This window comes from Bos taurus, chromosome 15, assembly GCF_002263795.3.
Source record: "Bos taurus isolate L1 Dominette 01449 registration number 42190680 breed Hereford chromosome 15, ARS-UCD2.0, whole genome shotgun sequence".
NCBI classification, from domain to species: domain Eukaryota; kingdom Metazoa; phylum Chordata; class Mammalia; order Artiodactyla; family Bovidae; genus Bos; species Bos taurus.
In genome coordinates this window covers 17253901-17275941 of record NC_037342.1, presented here as the reverse complement: position 1 = coordinate 17275941, position 22041 = coordinate 17253901, and the positions used below count along the sequence as shown (strand labels likewise).

Genomic DNA, 22041 nt, shown 5'->3' with positions numbered 1-22041 from the left:
TGTTCCACACTGCTGAGATTAGTTGTCAAAGAGTTATTTATAGAGCTTTTATCCATAGCTCTCTCTCTTCCCCTAGGACCCAAGCAAGCTGTAGTGGAGTAGGATGGGTAGTGTGTGAGTCTGGTGGCCTTGGAAGGTGCCTCTAACATGTGACTGTAATTGAGGTGGACTCCAGCTGCTGTGCTCTGAAATCATAATCAGGTTTTCACAGAGGCGATGCTTCCCTGGCTGCTCTCAGTCAAGAACTGAGCATGGGAGTAATACAAAGGGGGACACGCTGAGATTCGTGGGACACTTCTGATAGATATCTTTGATTTGAAGTTTCCTAAAAGCTTTGTCAAACTTTCCTTAGAATTAGTCTTATAGTCCAATCACCCTTCCTTTTTTTCTCTCATGGGCATTTCCCTCAGTACATTTTTCTTTTTGCATATTTAGTCCCATCTTGGCATCTTGCTTCTCATAGGACCTAGATTAGCACAGGGCATCTGTTATGTGCAACAGAATAGCTTAAATATTCACCCTTTTGTTAAACCACATGTATCTTCTTGACGACTCCCCTTCAAAGGAATTTTCTCTCCCGGGTGGCTTCTAGGTCCTTTTACAAATAGATTTGATGTAGACTTCAGTTTCCTCCACCAGGTTTGCCTGGCATGCTCAGACACATCTAGATCTCAGTAGGAGATGTGATGTGATGGAGGCTCAAACTAAGCCCCTTGCTATATATCCTAGAGCATCTATTATGATTCTTTACCAGTTCAACGCATGGTTAGAGAAACAAAAGAAATACAGGCAACTATCCTTGCTTTTGAAATTAAAATTCAGTTAGTGAGATAAAAATCACACGTCTGCCACAAGTGGCTTAAAATGCAGATAATAATCATTGATTTTTCAAGGACATGAAGAGAGCTTCAAGAAATATGGTTTCGTCTTTCTCTGGGTTTCTACTTATGTGGGATAATGACAGATAATAGCAGAAAGCTGTTTCTTTCTGTCTGTGCAGGTCCATGATCAACGGTTGAATGTGAAGATGTGGAGGTGAGAGAGGCACATAATCATCATACTCATTACTGTGATGGGCTGAGCCCACCGCCTTTCATCAAGGGCTTACTGAATTCTCCCACCGTGTCAGAGACTTGTTGATTCATGGACTGACCTGATGTCTTCACTTTTTGCTTCCCAAAGTGAAAAGGTGGATAGAAATTGAGAATAAATTAAACAAGTTAGTTTATCTTATAATCAGGCATAAGAACTCAACATTGATTTTCAAAGGGTAAAATATTTTAGAGTTAAGAATGTATATAACATATGGGGTGGGAAGAAATAAATGCCAATTAGCTCTTCAATACCAATGTCAATATGCATGTTGTTTTCTTAGCAAAAGGCCTTTGGATAAATTCTAGATTAACAGGGATAGAAATAATGTCAAAGATTACTAGTTTAGTATGTCCTCCTGCTGATGGGAAGAACAGCACCTTGAAAGAAAGTTAATATGGAATGTTATATCATGGGAATTGCTCACAGAAAAGAAAATACCAAGAGAATTAAGTAAAATTAATTTGAAGGCAAATTTTCTTTGGTAGTGAGGTTTGAAATCTTATTACTCCCGCCATTTAATTGAGAGACAGTATGCTGAATTTTTTTTTGAACTTGCAGATCCTCAGGGTTAAACTTGGGGTTGAATGGCTGTCATGTGACTTTGGGTGGCTTGCAAATTCTTCAGGAGAGAGTTAGGTCAACTAACAAGAAGCTAAATGCTCAGTATTATCTCCTGATATCACAGGATAAACCATTAATATCAAGAAGCTTCTGAAGTATCTATCTGGGAATTTGTCAGCGCACCAGGAACAGCAATCCTTGGAATAATGTTAGACAAACTTAAATGGGACAACCAAACAAACAACGAAACAGACTCATGAATAAGCAGTAGGATTTTATCTTTCAAGTTACATTTCATTGGTAATTGAAATTGACCAAATAAATGAAATTAACAGTATTGGTGAGCTGTGTTGTGATATGCTAACCCTTCCCCATTGTATTTAGCATTTTAAATATTGGAGAGCTAATTCCTATTCTAACATATACAAAATAAATGCTTGCCCCATAAATCCAATACCAACACATGGTACAGTACAAGTAACTTAATCCTGCAAGAATTATAAAAGATAAAGGCTTTTCAAGAATCAGATTCCTTTACTGAAAATATCTTGCAAATTTGAGATTGTGTCTATGTAACCTCAAACATGACTAAAAAGTAATATATACTTTTTTCCTTTTGGGTGCTGATATTAAATTTTCTTTATACTTTTATATTTTCAATATATTATAATAAATATATAACTTTTTAACTGGACAAAAATTAATTTTGAGTGGTTAATAAAGGAATGGGTGTGACTCAGTGAGTAGGGAAATATTCCTAGTATTTGAAACAATCTGGCAAAGTCTTGGAAGCAAAAGACAGAAATCTGACTACATTCAAGGAGTTTGCCAGTGTTTGACTGAACTATAATTTCTATATCCTACCTATCACTTCGTTAAGCCTTGTCTTTTTACAAGGCATGTGACAACAGAATGTTGTATTAAGGTTCCCCAACATTGAGTTTATATCAAAAATGAAGAAATGGAGTGGAAAGTTTTTGTTTTAGTAATATTTCTAGTTCATGAGGAATAATGGGGAAAAGTTTGGAGAAGGAAATGGCAACCCACTCCAGTATTCTTGCCTGAAGAATCCCATGGACAGAGGAGCCTGGTGGGTTACAGTCCATAGAGTTGCACAGAGTTGGACATGACTGAAGCAACTGAGCATGCATGCATACACAGGGAATTTTCTTTATGTCTTCCGGGAATATATTATTTTGATTGATGCTACCTGGGAATTCAGAGGGGAAGTTTGTTCTGTTATCTATAAAGAAAGAATTTGATGAACAAACACAGTTGCTGGGGTCATGCTTAATGGATGTATTTTCAAGTTCAGTTAAATACTTTGTGTTCATTTGTTCAGTCGGGTCCAACTCTTTGTGACCTCATGGACTGTAGCCTGCCAGTCTCCTCTGTCCATGGGATTTCCCAGGCAAGAATACTTGAGCGGGTTGCTATTTTCTTCTCCAGGGATCTTCCTGACCCAGGGATGGAACCCATGTCTGTTGCATTGGTAGGCAGAATCTTTACCACTCAGTTGCCAGGGAAGCCCTGTTAAACACGTCAGAGGTTCCATTTACCACCAGACACCTAAAATGTTTATTACAAACTCATTCTAGTAGTCAAATGTTAGTAAATGTTTATATTTGAATGTTACACAATTTTATTTCTTTCAGATATATTCTATAACTCACGCTTTCCACTAGTTTTTACCAGTTCTCCTGCTACCTCCAGTCTATCCAAATGACTGAGTTTTGCTGTATGGGTTTACTGCTGTATTAGTACATTGACAGAGATATATAAACCATGGCTTCCACAGCTGTTTCAGATGAAACTGTATATTAATGTGTAAACTTGCAACATACAGCTTAGCCGGAAAGTTATGTGGAACAGGTGATTGGGGAGATAGCTTTCACCACTTGGACTGAAGTCCATTTTGAAGGAGCTAAAAGATACCTATCGAATTCTGGTGCATGTGTGTGGTTTGAGCAGTGTGTGTGCACGAAGAGAATTCTTTATACTTCAAAAAAGCTGAAAATATGGGTGGTTAAATGAAGTTACATTTTTACACCCTCATATGCTAAGTGGAAGAGGCAGCCAAATGCAGTAAAAATTTGTTAATATTAGTCTATCATTCTCGGTTTACAGTGTTTTGAACACATATTAGAGATACTTGTGAAGATGTAAAAGATGAATTTAAAACCTACATTAATTGTACCGAAAGTCAACTGGAAAGAAAAGGATTTTAAGTCCTTGAGCTTTTATTAATAATACAAATTCGCAGCCAAAGGAATAGCCTTAGTCAACACATTTCCATGTCCCCCTAAACACAAATAGCCTCCAACCTTTGGAGGTTGTTCCTTCGAGATGTTTCACCAGTGACATCACAGTGATCGCCACCTCCCTTGGACTACTTTAGGCCCTGCCCAGAGCCCAGAAGTCCAGACAGCCTGGGAGACAAGAAGGAGTTGGAGCCCAAGTTGGAGAGAGAGAGGAGAAGCCTATTGCAGCCCAGTGTGTCCTTGACCCTATTCAGGTAACAGCAGGATTTTTAAGCTTAGCATACAGAGTGTATGTGTGTACAAGTTGCAAATAAGAAAAGCACAGGAATATTTACATTTCTTAATGAAATAGACAATGCCTATTGTACAGTGTTTCTTAGACTAGAAAGTGAATATTATTGATTCTTGTTTTCCTTTTTTTCACTTTATGGCATGCATTTTCTCCCTTTCTATATGGCATGCATTTTCTCCCTTCCTATTAAAAAATATCATACAGGAAAATATGTCTTCCATCTTTTCAAAGTCTCCATTCAAAGAAAGTCAATATCAAACAGTTTATTCAGAGTTCTTCTGTTTTTTCACTTTGAATCATATACTGTGATCTTGATGTCAGGAAAGATTTAAAATGAGGCCAAAATTGTCTTTGTGGGTTAACAGCAGAAAAATGGAAGATTTCTGATCTGAGGTTTTACTTAACTTTGGTATAAATGTGTGTGAAATTAGAGCCCACTCCCTATAGATAGCTTATATGTTGATTGAATTGGATTCATTAGAAATTCCCACCTTAACGCTGTGCTTTGTTACTTTAAAAACATACAAAACAACAGCATTTAAGCTATCAAAGTGCAAGATATAGTAAGAGGTAAACCATAGGTAATAAAGAAGTGTGATGAGTAGCTGTCAATTCAGAGACCATTGAAAAAAAATGTGAAGAGTCCATAAAACATACCCTTTGAACAATTATTGTAAGGCAACACCTGTATAAATATCACTCAGGTCAAGAAATTGTCATTGGCGCACTCCAGAATTCCATTCTTAATCACTTTTCTCTTTTGCCTCATCATCAGTAATCATCATCTTAATTGTTGAGCTGGTCTTATCCATGGTTTTCTTTATAATTTTACCATTTCTGTCTGCGTTCCTAAACAATATAGTTAAATTTCTTGTTTTGGGGTTTGAAGAAATAGAATTACATTCTGTGTTTCTTTTTGTAAATTCCTCTTTTGCTTCATAGTTATTTTTGTGAAATCTACCCATCTTATTATGTGGTGCTGTAGTTCATATATTTTATTTGCTCTATAACATTTTAAAGTATGAACATACCACAGTTCACATTCATTCTATTGCTGATGAACATTAGAGTTGTTTCCAGCTTAGGGATATTATGAAAATGTTGCTATGAACATTCTTATACATATAAATCCTGGTGTATATGTGCTTGAGTTTCTAAAGTGGGAGTGAAAGAGCCAGATAAAAGAGAATGAACATTATCAACCTTAATTTTAAAATGTCAAATTGTTTTCCCAAAGGTCAAAAATTTACACTAGCCAGGGCAGTTATTTGTGGTTATCATTCATGTTATCACTCCTAAGAGTAACCACAATCCAACAACTATTTCCAGTCTGCCAGTTCTAGTTCTGCCTCTAACTTGCTATGTGTCATCACACAAACAACTTAACCTCTCTCTAAAAGTCAGTTTCTTAGCAATAATCTTGGGAGAGAAAAAAATCGCAAAACTTGCCTGAGTTGTAAAAGTCAGAGTTGTTGTGAAGGTCACATGAACAAAGCTCTGGACAACTTTCAGCAACATTTTCTGAATATGTTCCTGTTGGGTCACAGTCTCATAAGATTTGATGGGACAGTTATTTTGCCCTCCCTGGGCAAAATAATGGGTTGTTTTGATCATTGTAAATAAGGCCTCATATTTTTTACATATCTTTGTACTTCTTTGGGACTTACTCAAATAAATTAGTGTTTGGACCAGGATTTAATTTCATTAATAAATCCATAAGGAAGAATCTGCTTTAGAGTCTTTAGATTCTTTTGTTCTTAGGCTCCTTGCCTGAATTCATCAACTTCCTGTTCTCCTCTGCTCTGATGTACATGCTTATACATTCTCTCTACTTCCTTAATACTTTATTTTCTTCTGTTTACTTTCTCCTTCAAGCAAATCTTTGTAAAGATTTTCATTGGAAATGGTGTAGAGGGCAAAAATATAAGTAAGAATTAAAAAGAAAGTGAAACATGAATCAGTTACCATTGGTCATATTTTAAACCAACATTCAACAACATACCTGTTAATATAATCTTATCTGAACTTATAGCAACAATAACATAAAACATTAAAAAGGATCATTTGACTGGTTTATGCAATTAATAATTTGGCACACTAATAATAAAAGAAATATAGTAATTATAATTCATAATTCAGGGGAGACTTCTTCCTCCTGAACTTCCACTTTAGAAAATAAAACACTTTTTCCCCTTGAACTTTTTCTACTCCATAATAGACTTTTGCTCTAAATATTTAAAATTTTATTTTTAATCTTTACTTTCATTTGGTTTGCACATACACAGTGTCAATTATGCCACATCACTGGAAGTAATAATTTTATGTTTCTCAAAGCATGATTTTCCGTAAGTATTATCTATACAGACTATAAAGATACCACCCTCACTTTTTGAAGTGTTTACAATATAAGCACATCCTGGACTTGACTAAAAATAGCTGGCACAAGCCCTTGTTGAAATAGAAGTACCCATGGGGTTAACACTTGCTGTTTGGACTGAGTGCCTGTTATGTGAGGGACTTTTGGTTGACCCCAGTAGGCTCTATGCCCAATGCAGGGATTTCAAGAGGCCAAGCAGCTGTTGAAACTACTTAATGCTTTCACAGGGTTAGACAAAGATAGATCAGCTTGAAACTTGAAAAATTATGGTATCCTACCTCTGTATGTAATTTGAAGCAAGAAAAATTCTAAGCCATAACATTTTTTTTTTTTTTTCTGTTTTGGTGACCTTACTTGGTGGTAGCAAAGCAAGCAAGCATGCACACACATTCGCACAGAAGTTGGAGAAAGAAAAATGCAATATTTTGTATTTTATCAAGTGAAAGTCGAGTGACTTTTTGTGACCCTGTGGACTCTACAGTCCATGGAATTCTCCAGGCCAGAATACTGGAGTGGGTAGCCTTCCCCTTCTCCAGGGCATCTTCCCAACCCAAGGATCGAAACTAGGTCTCCCACATTGCAGGTAGATTGTTTACCAGCTGAGCTACAAGGGAAGCCCAAGAATACTGGAGTGGGTAGCCCATCTCTTCTCCAGCGGATCTTCCTGACCCAGGAATTGAACCAAGGTCTCCTGCATTGCAGGTGGATTCTTTACCAACTGAGTTATGAGGGAAGCCCCATAGCATCAATATAATCATCACAGAAAAATAATCAGAACTGTATTGGTCTTTTTGACATCAGGCCTAGAGGGAAAAAAAAAAAGGCTGTCTGTGTAAGTCAATGTTTCTCAGAGAAACAGAATCTACAGGGAGGGTGTGTGTATGTGTGTGTAATATAATTGGCTTATATGATTGTGGAGGCTGGCAAGTCCAAAATCTTCAGGGGAAATTAGAGGCTGGAGACCCAGAGAAAAGTAATAATTCTAGTCCAAACATAGTCTGGAGGTTAGATATCTGAAATCAAAGTATCTGACAGGGTTGATTTCTTCTGAGACCTGTCCTTGGCTTGCATATGACCATCTTCTCCTTGTGTCTTCATATGGTCTTCCTTTTGCATATGTTTGTGTCCTAATCTCTTCTTCTCATAAGGATAACAGTCATATTGGATTAGGACCCATCTTAATTACCTCATTTTAATTTAACCCATTTTCATTTAACCCATCTGATTACCTCTTGAAAGACCCTATCTCTACAAATATAACCACATTCCTCAATTAAAAAAAAAAATATATATAGTTGCATCCCAAGATACTGGGGATTAGGGTTTCAACATGTGAATTTAGAGTGGGGGATACAATTCAGCCTATCACACATTTCCCTTCCATAATGCTTCTATTTCTTTTGAGGAAAGAATGCTCATTAATTTCTTATGTTTTCTTTGTTACTTTCTAATAGGAGGTAAGGACAAGCAGGAGGTCTTTGGTGTGCCCTCAGAAGTTTGCCTTCAGTTCTCACCAAGCCACTCTGAGAATGGAACGATCCACCCGAGAGCTGTGTCTCAACTTCACCGTTGTCCTGATTACAGTCATCCTTATATGGCTCCTTGTGAGGTCCTATCAGTACTGAGATGCCACAGCTCCTGGAATTGACTGCAATGCTCCAGGGCTGTCTTCTGTATGCCCTGACATCCCACTACTGTCATGGGATGCCTTTTCTGGCACCTCATGGCACTTCTGACCAGTTCGCACAATATCTGGGGTGCCTCCAGAGCTGCTCTCAATGGCTTCAAAATGTTTGCCAGTAAGCATTAGATTTTTTCCCCCATTTCTTACTGCAAATGTGTTAGACAAGCCGCAAGGTTAAAAGTAAACTGGATTTATGATGACATAGAATGTTAACAAGCTCCTGAGCTGTCTCACCACACATCCCTTCAACCCACACTCAGCAACCAAACTCTAAATCAACTTGCCAGAAGAAAGAAATGTTAAAGGAAGTCTTTGTCAGCCCCTATAACTATCATGTGAATAAAGTTAAGTCAACCAAAAATAAGACTTTTAGAATTTATTTTAGCTTCTATTTGTGATACTGCATTTAATCCTTGACTGAGACTGAAGTGACAAATGTTATAATATTTCTAGCATTTGAGATAAGCCAAGATCTTCCAACTGCTGAGGATTTGAAACCAAGTCAATTAAGAGTGTCATATTTCAAACAATTCCATTGGTTGAGTGTTCCTCAAACTTGCCTTCTGAATTAGTCCCAAGGGCAAAGGGAAAATAAATCCATTTCACTAGGAGGTCTGGAATACAGCCTGAACTGTTCACTAAAAGCACAAAATTTCTTTGAAGCCTTGTTTTATCATTAAAATTGACAAAGGTATATTTTATTCTGTAATATCTCCATTTGCTTTAATATATATATTTACATTATTTCCCCTTGAGTAAAACTGAAACATGAGTCATGTCCCTAAGAGGTGCATATTCCAGTTTGGTTATACTCATTATGCAAATAGAGCTAGTCACTAATAAACTACAGTTGTAACAGAGAAAACATTACAACATTCATGTTTGTAAATACATGAAATAGACATTTCTTAAGCCTGTTGCTAGACAACCCCACACTAGATAGATCACATTTGTTCTCTGTGCTAATCTCAAGGTAACCATGGAGAAAGAGAGTACTGTTAAGCCTCATTTTTCATAGTACCCCTCATAAAGTCAATCCTTACTGAATGTAGCCTATCACTGCCTTTGCCTGCCTAGTGTTGTGATTCTCATCCCTGTATGCACAGTTTGTTTATTTAGGGGTGATTTTTCAAAATATTTATTCTGGGTCCTCCTCACACTAATTAAATAAAAATCTCAGGGGGTAGAACCCAAGAATCTGCATTTTCCAAAAGTCCTCTAGATAAATATATTATGTAGCCAGAGGTGAGAAACACTGATACCTATACCAGTACTTCTCAAACTTTGATGTGATTATGAATCACTGGGAGGACTTTTTAAAATGCAAATTCCAATTCAGTTTGAATTCTGATTTTGTCTGTATTGGGGTCTGAGACTCTGCATTTTAAACAAGCTACTTAATGATGCCAGTGCTATAGTCTATGGTCTCCACAGACTTAGCAGATTAGAATTGTGGAATTAGTACATTAGAATCACCTAGAACCTTCAGAAAATGACCCAAGCTTGAGCCCTATTTCCAGGAGTTTCTAACATCACTATTCCAGGATTGAATCTGAGCATTATTTATTTTTAAAAGGATTCCAGGTGATTCTAATGTGCAGCCAAGGCAAAGAACCCTGAAAGAGATAAAGGAAAAAAAGTGTTATTATTTTGATGGGTTCCCACAAAATTTGAGAAACAACAGTGTATGGTCCTCAATGTCATGTTCCCAATTTCAGAGTCAGACTACACATATGGATATGCAATTGTTAATGATTTAGTGCGCAGTATGCTAACTCATGGGCACATGGCTCCAGGCCCCTTGGTAGAGAATTACTAGTCCTTTTCTTACTCAAAGAAAATCTCAGAAAATCTACCAATGTTTGTATATGTGTTTGAGAAGGTATGTGTGTGGTAGTGGAGAGGGGAATGGACAGAATGATAAATTCTGTTCCTCTGAGTGTTGGTGCCAACATTTATAACAGGTACCATTTATTGAGTCCATTGTATATGAAGCCCTGAATTGGGCACTCCCTATGCATTATTTCCATTTAGCGGATGTGAGAACTGAGGATCGTAGGCCTCACTAACCAGATATGAGTAGTGAAGCTAGGATGACAAAAATGCCAGATTAATTTCTGTTGGGGACTGCATACAAACCATGCTTAATTATAGAGCTCTAAACCATTAGAGTATAAAATTTTACCCTCACATTCTTTAGCATTGCAAAACATCAGCCTAGTTAAAGATAATAGTTGTAATTTTCTATGCATATTTCTTGCTTGTCAGTCCTCACCTGCTTTTTCTCTATTTTCATGTGATTGGATCTACTGATAGAATCTGTTATGGGTCACTTTTGAAGAGGTAGGACATCCTTTAGCTGGGACTAGTAATTTTGCCTAATTTCTCCCATGTTCAAGACTCTTAGTCATTATTAAATTCCAGTCTCATTTAATAGTCTCTTTTTATGTATAATCTTTCCTATGGCCTGAGTTTTCCTGAATCATCACAGTACTATATCAATATTGGCCCTAGTCACTCAAAAGCTGTCCAGTTACCCCCAAATAAGATGCTAGCTCTCCTCAGGAAACAAAATGCTGAATTATGTTTGCTAAACAAAATTATAGCTCATAGACTTGAGCTTACATAGCTTCTCTGTCTTTAATTCATTCATTCATTATAATTATGTGAAACTACAGGTAGCTTATTGTACTAGTCCCTGGGGCTAAAACGGAAAATGAGACGAACAAGTCCTGTTCTCGTGTAGAATATGATTTATCAAAGGAGACACAAACAGATGATCATCATGGCATAAGCTCTTTGACACGGGAAGGATAGGATGTTATTGGAGGAGATTCTAGGCAGAGGGGACAGCATTAATAAAGATCTAAAGGTCAGAAGTGAAGTGAAGTGAAGTGAAGTCGCTCAGTTGTGTCCAACTCTTTGCAACTGCATGGACTGTAGCCTACCAGGTTCCTCTGTCCACGAGATTTTCCAGGCAAGAATACTGGAGTGGGTTGCCATTTCCTTCTCCAGAGAGCATGACGTAATTCAGGAAATTGAAAGTACCTGCTAGCTGAAGTATAGAATACCTCTCCAATCATTGGCAGAAGTTATACCACATAAGGACAGATCTCAAGATTCTGACTTGAGTTGATTTCTGAGTTCATCTACCTCTGGGATCCCTCATTGTCAAGCCTCCTGCCACTGACATTTTTCTAAATGATGTCTGTGCCTACACAGATACTAGACTTTGAGTCTTGGAACACCTCGCAACATTTATCCATAACCGTCAGAACGGTCCTCCCCAGTAACCATCATACTGTTTGCACAGCTCTCTGTTGGGTAATGGTCTCTTCCTATAATAAATTCTGGGATGCCAAGATCCAAGAATATCTTAAAGTTGAGCAGCTCTCACAATGCCAACAAACCATATGAATTTTAAAAGGAAGGTGCTGTTGGCTTACACTTTTCTTCCAGTCTCCCCTAAACTACTTAATTGGGTATCTTTTGGAACATCTCATTTTTATCCAACAATTTTTTACATTGAGGTAACACACATGCTTTTATCAGTTTCTAGCAGCACCAATACAACATCTGGTCACCAGCTCCTCTCCCTAGAACTGCCATGTAATTAACCTTTTAAGCATAAGAAATTATCCAGATAATTCATGATACAAACCATAGCTCTAAGAAAAAAGCCCCAAGATACTCCAATCTGATCAGCCTTTATAACCACATTTCCATCTCTGCTCCATTGACCCAGAGATGAGTGTGTGAATATTGTTATAAAATGATAGTACTGCCATTGTTTTCTTCTAATTTGGGGTTCTCAGTCAATCTAGAAGCTATCTCAAGGGGAGAAGCCCTCTTTCACTTCCACTGGGACCTAATACTTTTTGCCATTCCCACCTGTCCCTCAGTTATTTTGGTACATGATCCTTGCCATTCCTACATGGGGTTCCAGAGCCTGTCTCAAGAAGGTAGGGTTCATCAGTCACCACCTTGAAATTCCATCACCCAGAATCCTGTCCTGAAAGCCCAGAGCACCCCCAGTAGTTAGAGACAAACTAAACAAATTCTGTCCCCTTTTCTTCTGAATATGTTACCTCTTCTGGGTATATTTTATTATTATCTTGCTTTCAGAATGTCTTTTAAAAAATTTGACACAGAAGAGCCTTCTTAGTGGTTCCATGTAGCTTCTCTTCTGTTTACCTATCCTTCTTGTACCCCTTCCCATCACCTCTTATTTCCAACCATTTTCAACATTTGTAGTTTTCAAGTGTGCCATGCTCTCTTATCCATCCTAAAGGAAATCAGTCCTGAATACTCACTGGAAGGACTGATGCAGAAGCTCCAATACTTTGGCCACCTGATGTGAAAAGCAGACTCATTGGAAAAGACCCTGATGCTGGGAAAGATTGAAGGCAGGAAGAGAAGGGGATGACAGACAATGAGATGCTGGATGATATCACCGACTTGATGAACATGAGTTTGAGCAAGCTCCAGGAGTTGGTGATGGACAGGGAAGCCTGGCATGCTGCAGTCCATGGGGTTGCAAATAGTCGGGCATGACTGAGCAACTGAACTGAACTGATGCTCTCTTATACTGCAGTGAGCTTGCACATCTATTCCCTTTGCCCTAAATTTCCTCTTTTTTCCCCTGACATTAATTTGTTAAGATTGCAATTAGGTGTTACTTCTTGAAACTTATCCCCAGGCAATTCCATTTTCTGAGCCTCATTTCGAACATGCTCATAGCACTTATCACATTCTATGATTTGTTTTTGTGTCTCTCCTATGTTTGTTTCTCATCTATGGGGACTCTCTTCAATGCTAAATTTTAGTTCCTAGTTGGTCCATTACTATCATTAGATAAGTATCTATTGAACATATCAATAAATGTTTGGTTAGATAGAAAAATCCTTGGGATAGACATGTACGCATTTCTATTATTAGATTCTTGAGCTGTGCCCCCACAGTATAATAAAGAGGGGGCATGAAATCTGTAATTCTAACAGTTCTGTTACAGTAATGAGCAAACTAAACTTCTTTTAAATTATGAGCAGTTGAAGCAACTTTTCCAAAGGCAGTTTACTGCTCTATGAAATATTCATGGTTCTTGCTTCTTTTGATCTAAATCTATCATCATTCTGAATAGTCTGAGATGTTTATGATTGACTCATCAAACCCAGTATATTGGGTACATTTTAAAATTTGTCTACAAACAAGGTAAATACTGGGGAAATTTCATTTTTCAAACTTCATACAGGTAGGGTTAATTAACTTCACTTATAAACAGCATATTTAAATAAATCTTATTTCACATCTACTGTGTTAGGAACTTATGTATTTAATTTCCTTTTATTCTGTGAAGTGTTTATCTTTTATTGATAACTTTTATTTTAAAAGGAGAAGGTTGAGGCTGAGAAAGGACAAATAACCAGCTCCCAAACACAGAGCTAATGAAACGCAGAGATGACAGGCAGATTCAGTTCTTTCCAACTCAGATCAGAGAGAGCTCTTTCCAGTCACCATGGCTGCTCCTCTGTGCTGTCAGATAGATTCTATGGCAGAAGGCACAGTCTCTTACTCTGGACTTAAAGCGCCAAAGATGGCATATATCAAAAACCTCTAGGCAAACACTTTAATTGCTCTACCACTCAATCATATGGGGTATACAACTTATAGAATGATGTTTACCAAGAGTTTAAAACTAAGTCTTGGGATCATCTTTTCTTTGTCTATCAAAAGAGCAGTGGACAAGAAGGAATAAGAATACTCATGGCTAATTAAGCTAATAGAAATTATTGTTGATTAAAATATTTGTTCTTTGATGCCAGAGTTGTTGCCTGCTCTGGGTCCATCATGTCCCTCACTGGTGGTAGGTCTTCTTTGTGTGTATCTGGGTGTGGGTGTGATCATGGGTGTGTGTATTTATATTTGCTTAGTTATGCAGTTTGCATGCGTACTAAGTTGCTTCAGTCATATCCAACTATTTGCATCCCTATGGACTGTAGCCTGCCAGGTTCCTCTATCCATGGGATTCTCCAGGCAAGAATACTGGAGTGAGTTACCATTTTCTCCTCTAGGGGATCTTCCCAACCCATGGATCGAATCCAGGTCTCTTATGTTTCTTGCATTGGCAGACTGGTTCTTGCCAATGCAAGTAGCCTTTAATACCAGCTGGGAGGTCCATCCGGGGAAAAACTAACCAAACATAGTGAACAAGCACAGAGATATATGTTGTTGGGGAAATATTTTATAGGCTATGTGCTGCGCTTAGCTGCTTAGTCGTGTTTGACTCTTTTCCCACCAGGCTCCTCTGTCCATGGGGATTCTCCAGGCAAGGATACTGAAGTGGGTTGCCATGCCCTCCTCCAGGGGATCTTCCCAACACAGGGATTGAACCCAGGCCTCCTGCATTGCACACAGATTCTTTTCTGAGCCACCAGGGAAGCCCTTTATATGCTATATATTTTATCAATTATATCAAATTATCACACATACATTTTATGTTTGCTTTTAGCAATAGACTTAAAGCAATCAGTAGTACATGTCATGAGTAACTATACTCTGCAATGACTTCACAAAAATGTTTTCTTTCCATCTTGAACACTGAGGCAAAAGTATAGCTAGAAGTAAAACAGTAGCTTGGCATTTTGATAGGGAGACAAATACCCAGTAAACAGTACTACTGATTTAGTGGGATAGGTCTTATAGGAGTGGTCTAGGTTTTAGGGTCAGTTGTCTATCACTGCTGTTGTCTTCTTCTTGACCTTTTGAAGGTATATTTTCTCTATTTGAACATTGTTTTCATGGTGAGTTTGAGGTCAGAAATCCTCTCACAAGTCCAGTCCAGTTCAGGGCCTTTTAAAGTGGGGAATATGAAGTCTAGAATTAATTCCTTTCAGTTTTACTGCAGATGAACTAGTTAAGAGTTCTTCCATCTGGATTGGAGAAAATCCTTTAAATAATGCCTTTTCCAGTATGCACAGTCTCCTGGTTGCTGTTCATGAAGCACCTGACCTTCATCCAAAGATATATTACTGTGTTGAACTTCAAAATGGTCTTAGAATGTCCTTTTAGTAATTCAGTTAAACATTACAATAATGTAACATAGCAAAAAGGAGCCATCTAGGAAGTGAGTCTTAGGCATCAAATACCAAACCTCAAAGACAATTAACAATATAAGAATTTAATATCCACAAAGGTACACTACTGAAACATGGTTTTTCTCTTTAAAATTACCCTCATTTCTGCCAACTATAGCCAAATTAAGACTAATTTGTTGGCAAAATAAGTCTGGTTTCAATAAAATTGTCCTAATTATTTGCCGAAGAATTGATGCCTTTGAACTGTGGTGTTGGAGAAGACTCTGGAGAGTCCCTTGGACTGCAAGAAGATCCAACCAGTCCATTCTGAAGGAGATCAGTCCTGGGATTTCTTTGGAAGGACTGATGCTAAAGCTGAAACTCCAGTACCTTGACCACCTCATGCGAAGAGTTGACTCATTGGAAAAGACTCTGATGCTGGGAGGGATTGGGGGCAGGAGGAGAAGGGGACAACAGAGGATGAGATGGCTGGATGGCATCACTGACTCGATGGACGTGAGTCTGAGTGAACTCCGGGAGTTGGTGATGGACAGGGCAGCCTGGCGTGCTGCAATTCATGGGGTCGCAAAGAGTTGGATACGACTGAGTGACTGAACTGAACTGAACTGAATTATTTGCATAAGTGAGCATAATTTGCATAAATTATCATATAGGTTCATTTAAATTTGATTTTGCTGGAAATTTTCATGAGGAATCTCAACTTGAACTTAAAAAAACACCTCTCAAGGAAATTATCCTGTGGTCAGTTTAGAAATAAACAGCTTCAGGACAAAATCCTTTCTTTCTCCTTAACAAAAAATTTCCATTCTTCACACTTTCTCTTACCAACACATAACCTACTATACACATACAGTCCTTTAAAAATCTTAATTTCTAAAACTACGTGCTACTTTATAATAATTTTCAAAAAAACATAAAATATACTAATAGTCTAAAACATATTTAGTCTCTCTGCTATAAGAAGTCAAAGTAAGTAAGCATAGAATTCTTTAGCAATAAATGCTTCAGCATGTTATCTTAATTAAAAATGTTTTAGGCGTTCAATGAATTCCTGTAATTTAACTTAATTAGCAAAATTTAAAGCTTCAACTTACCAAAAATATGCAGAAAATATTTTTAGATAGACATATCGTAAAGCAATTATTCTCAAAGAGTTCACCTAAAAATGTTTAAACCATTTATCTCTATTTTATTACTTACAAAAATATCATACCAAGTTATGTTTCTTCTTGACCATTTTGTAAAAGAGATAACATGAGCTTATTGACTTTCAGTAAACCTACATACAATAAAAGTAGTATGCCTAATGTTGATGATTCTAAAGACATGTATGTATTAATTAAATCAACAACTTAAACTAACTTTAATACCAAATACTAACTTGGTATTAACCAATTCAGCATTAACCAAATGTTGAACACTTCCCAGATCCCATGGACATGAGTTATTTGGCTTAATTTTGGCCATACCACGTGGCCTGTAGGATCTTAGTTCCCTACCAATGGATTGAACCTAGACCCCCAGCAGTGAAAACGTGGAGTCCTAACCACTGAACTGCCAGGTAATTCCCTTTATTGTATTTTTGAAAATTATATAAGTGCTTATTTGTTCATGTCAATTAAATACAGGCAATTTACAAGTTATTTTTGGAAAATGCTATTTAGAGATAGAAATATGTTTACAACATACATACATAGATATACATACATCCAGATAGACACAGAGATCTCATACTTTTATTTTAAAACTCAGTTATGAGTCAGAGATTACAATATAAAACTCACCAGCAAATACATTATAGTTGGAATAAGTTTATTCACTTGGATTTAAAAAAGGCTTATTTACCCTTGTTTTGTTTTGTTTTTGTTTTAGGTTCTACGGATTGAGCCAAGGCTAGTCTCAGGCTATGCAGGACTATGCTGTGTTTACATTTAAAGGACATGATAAAAGTTGTCAATTCAAGCTTTCTCCTGGAAGTACTCATTCACTCATTTGAAAAGATGTTTATGAAGCCAATTTCTCTGTGTATGCAAAAGTCAGTTTTGGAATGTCAAAAGGGCCCCATCATGATCATTGCTTGGCAAGATATGTATTTTCATGTATTCACTCCATTTTTGGACTCCCCTGATGGTCTAGTGGATAAGAACCTTCTTGCTTACACAGGACACAGGTTCAATCCCTAGTCCAGGAAGATTCCACATGCCATGGGACAACTAAGCCTGGGAATCACAACTACTGAGCCTGGATTCTAGAGCCCATGAACTGCAACTACTGAGCCCACATGCCACAACTGGTGAGGCCTGTGTGCCCTAGAGCCTGTGCTCCACAACAAGAGAAGCCAGCACAATGAGAAGTCTGCACACCACAACTAGAGAAAGCATGCACATGGCGGTGAAGACCCAATGCAGTCAAAAATAAACAAATTAATTAATTAAATTATTTTTTAAAGTATTGGCTCCATTTCAATTATATACGAGGTCAACTAGAGTCCTTGGGGTAGCTGCATGTCCAGGAGCTTGTCAACTTTAGAAACGTGATTTCTATTTTCGTTTAGCTTTATTTTACTACAAACTGAACAATTTCTAAGGACAGAATACTGGGTCCCAAATGTGCTGTTTGTGAGCTTGGCTCCTCAAGGTGTCACCCTTGAGTTAGTTCAGCTCTTTCGTGTCTTCAGTTTCTTCCACTGACAGTCTAAAACCACCATGGGGACTTGGAGTACACAGTTTGTATGTGTGTTGCCAGGTGAGCTGTGAACTAAGTGTCATGATAGGGTGCCCCATGGCACTGCTACTTGTCGCAAATACTTTCACTAGATTCCTGGTGGCCAGAAGGAGCCCTGTCTTTAGAACTGAGTGGATTCAGTCTCTCATTCAATTAATGTCAAATGACTGGTTGAGACCATATATATAAATTTCTTCAATTTTAAACACATTAAAAAGGTCAGCAAACACAGTTCAATCAAATGTTCCTTCTAGGCCTTTCCTGCCAAGAAAATTTCCCCTCAGTCCCAAACTAAGAAATTCCAACTAATCCCCTGCTCAGGAAAAATACAGGTATCTCCTTAAGACTCCAGTTTTAAGAGTCCAAATAAAACTCATAGGACTGTCAAACTTCAGATAAGAAGGTCCATCCAGGTCCAGGAAGCATAGATCAAAAAGAGAATCAACCCATAGAGGACAAAGTCAAGATACATTATAATTAAAATGGCAAAAATTAAAAATAAAGAGGAATATTAAAAGCAACAAGGGAAAGGGTAGTAAATCACCATGAATAAATCTAGTAGGAAGATTAAAAGACAAAAGTAATAAAATCATCTACGTCTGCAATAAATAGTTATGAGACACATAAAATAAAAAGATGTAAAATATGATATGGAAAACAGTAATGTGGGAGAGGGAATAAACGCACAGGATTGTTAAAATGAGTGTGAAATTAAGAGATCAGCAAATTAAAATAGTTTATATGTGTTTATATATACTATTATATATATTATATTTATAAATTGGCATATATAAACCTCATAACAACCACACACAAAAACTCTAATAAATAAAAACACAAAGAAGAGAAATACAAACACAACACTAAAGATGGCCATCAAATCACAAGGGAAGGAAACAAAAGAAAAAGAAAGGAACAAAAAAGAACTACAAAAGGATCCCCAAACAATTAACACAATGACAGTAAGACATACTTATCAGTGACTCCTTTAAATGTAAATGAACTAAATGTTCCAATAAAAAGGCACAGAGTGGTTGAAGACAGAGTGGCTGCCTGCAAGAGATTCACTTCAGATCTGAAGACACACACCAACTGAAAATAAGAGGATGGAAAAAGAGATTCCATACAAGCAGAAATAAAAAGAAAATTGCAGCAGCAACACTTACATCAGACAAAATAGACTTTAATACAAAGACTGTAAAAAGAGACAAAGAAGGACATTGCATAATGATAAAGGGATCAATCCAAGAATTAGGATATAATGATCATAAATAATGCACATCCAACAAAAGAGCATCTAAATACACAAAGCAAATATTAACAAACAAATTGACAGTAACATAATAATAGTGGGGCATTTTAACATCCTACTTACATCACTAGACAGAGTATCCAGATAGAAATGAGGACAGATTGGCCTATATGGCTCATTAGATCAAATGAACTTAATGGAACATTCCATCCAAAAGCAGTAGAATACACATTCTTTTCAAGTGCACATGGAACATACTCCTGGATAGATCAATGATCAACCAGAAAGCAAGTCTCAGTAAATTTAAGAAAACTGAATTCCTATCAAGTATCTTTTCTGATCACAATGCTGTAAATTACTAGAAAATGCAATTCAATTACTAGAAAAACACTGCAAAAAGCACAGATACGTGAAGGGTGAGCTATGCAACTAAACAACAAATGGAATACCTAAAACAATCAAAGAAGAAATTAAAAATACCTAGAGATAAATGAAAATGAAAACACAGTGATCCAAAATCTCTGGGATGCAGCAAAAGCAGGTCTAAAAGGCAATTTAATAGTGATACAAGTCTACCTCAGGAAATAAGAAAAATCTCAAATAAACAACCTAACCTTACCTAATAATCTCAAATAAACAACCTTACCTAAAGTAACTAGAAAAAGAACAAATAAAACTCAAGTTTAGTAGAAGGAAGGAAAAATCATAATAATCAGAGCAGAAATAAATAAAATAGAGACTAAAAAATGAACAGAAAAAAAATCAGTGAAACAATGCTGGTTCTTTGAAAAGATAAACAAAATGATAAACCTTTAGCCAGACTTATGCCTCAAAAAAGAGAAAAAAATAAGTGAGGAGGAATTACACCATACAGAAAAATAAGCTTAAAATGAATTAAAGACCTGAATGTAAGACCAGATACTATAAGACACTTAGAGGAAAACATAGGCAGAACACTCTATTTTATAAATCACAGAAATGTCTTTTTCAATTCATCTCCCAGAGCTATGGAAATGAAAACAAAAATAAACAAATGAGATCTAATTAAACTGAAAAGCTTTTGTACAGCAAAGAAAACCATAAACAAAATGAAGCAAAAAGATAATACACAGAATGAGAGAAAATATTTGCAAATGTTGTTTAATAAAATGCTTGTTTCTAAATTAGAAGAGTCTTGAATTTGAAAGTATGAAGTATGTTGATTGATTATTACTGTGGGATTGTCACTAAGTGTGCAAAAAAAGAGAAACATAGCAGACCTGACTGCTATCCTTTGAAAGGCCTTCTTATAAGTTTGGTCCTTGGCTGACATCTGGGAACTTAGATTACAAGAGTGTTCCCTCCACTCTCATCAATAAGAATTGCTTGCTACGACTAAGGTGCTTGTACAGTGTGATTTGTACTAAACCTGCTTTCTTCCTGGGAATCTAGAATTTTGGTATATGCTAGGCAGAATGTATGGAGAAGGCAATGGCACCCCACTCCAGTGCTCTCACCTGGAAAATCCCATGGACGGAGGAGCCTGGTAGGCTGCAGTCCATGGGGTTGCGAAGAGTCGGATACGACTGAGTGACTTCACTTTCACTTTTCACTTTCACGCATTGGAGAAGGAAATGGCAACCCACTCCAGTGTTCTTGCCTGGAGAATCCCAGGGACAAGGGAGCCTGGTGGGCTGCCCTCTATGTGGTCGCACAGAGTCGAACACGACTGAAGCAACTTAGCAGTAGCAGCAGGCAGAATGTGAGGCTTCAGAGGTCGTTCAGTGGTCAAGAATCTGCCTGCCAATGAAGGAAATGTAGGAAACATGGATTTGACTCCTGGGTCAGAAAGATTCCCTGGAAAAGGAAATGGCAACCCACTCCAGTATTCTTGTCTGTGAAATCTCATGGATAGAGGAGTCTGGCAGGCTACAGTCCATAGACTCACAGAGTTGAACATGACAGAGCAACTGAACATGCACTCAAATGATATAAGATTGGTCTCCAAAATTTACAAACTACTCATGTAGCTCAATATTAAAAAAAAAAAAAATCCAATCAAAAAGTTGACAAAAGACATACATATACATTCTCCAAAAAAGACATACAGGTGACCAAGAGGCACATGAAAAGATGCAAATCAAAACCAATCAGAATGGTCATCACCCAAAAGATCTACAAACAATAAATACTGGAGAGGATGTGGAGAAAAGGGAACCCTTCCACACTGCTGGTGAGAATGTAAATTGTACAACCACTGTGAAGAACAGCATGGAGATTCCTTAAAAAACCAAAAATAGAGTTATCATATGATCCAGCAATCCCACTCCTGGGCATATATATATCCAGGGAAATACATGGTTTGTAAGGATACATGCACTCCAATGTTTATTGTAGTACAGTCTGAAGTCAAGAAAGTTGATTCCTCCAGCTCCATTCTTTCTCAAGACTGATTTGGCTATTTGGGGTCTTTTGTGCTTCCACATGATTTATGAAATTTTTCATTCTAGTTCTGTGAAAAATGCCATTAGTAATTTGATAGGGATCACACTGAATCTGTAAATTGCATTTAGTAGTATAGTCATTTTCACAGTCTTGATTCTTCCTACCCAGGAACATAGAATATCTCTCCATCTCTTTATGCTGTCTTTGATTTCTTTCAGCAGTGTCTTATAATTTTCCATATACAGTTCTTTTTACACCTTAGGCAGATTTTTTTCCT

At 37.2% G+C, this 22041-nt stretch overlaps 1 protein-coding gene across 1 annotated transcript; it reads left to right on the top strand.

Annotated features, from left to right (window-relative positions):
* Positions 1-4087: 4087 nt before the first annotated feature.
* SLN (sarcolipin) lies at positions 4088-8631 on the top strand. The gene is given in 2 exon segments (NM_001206365.1): positions 4088-4171; positions 8041-8631. A coding segment is annotated over 1 exon segment (96 nt). The 5' UTR covers positions 4088-4171; positions 8041-8115; the 3' UTR covers positions 8212-8631.
* Positions 8632-22041: the final 13410 nt, after the last annotated feature.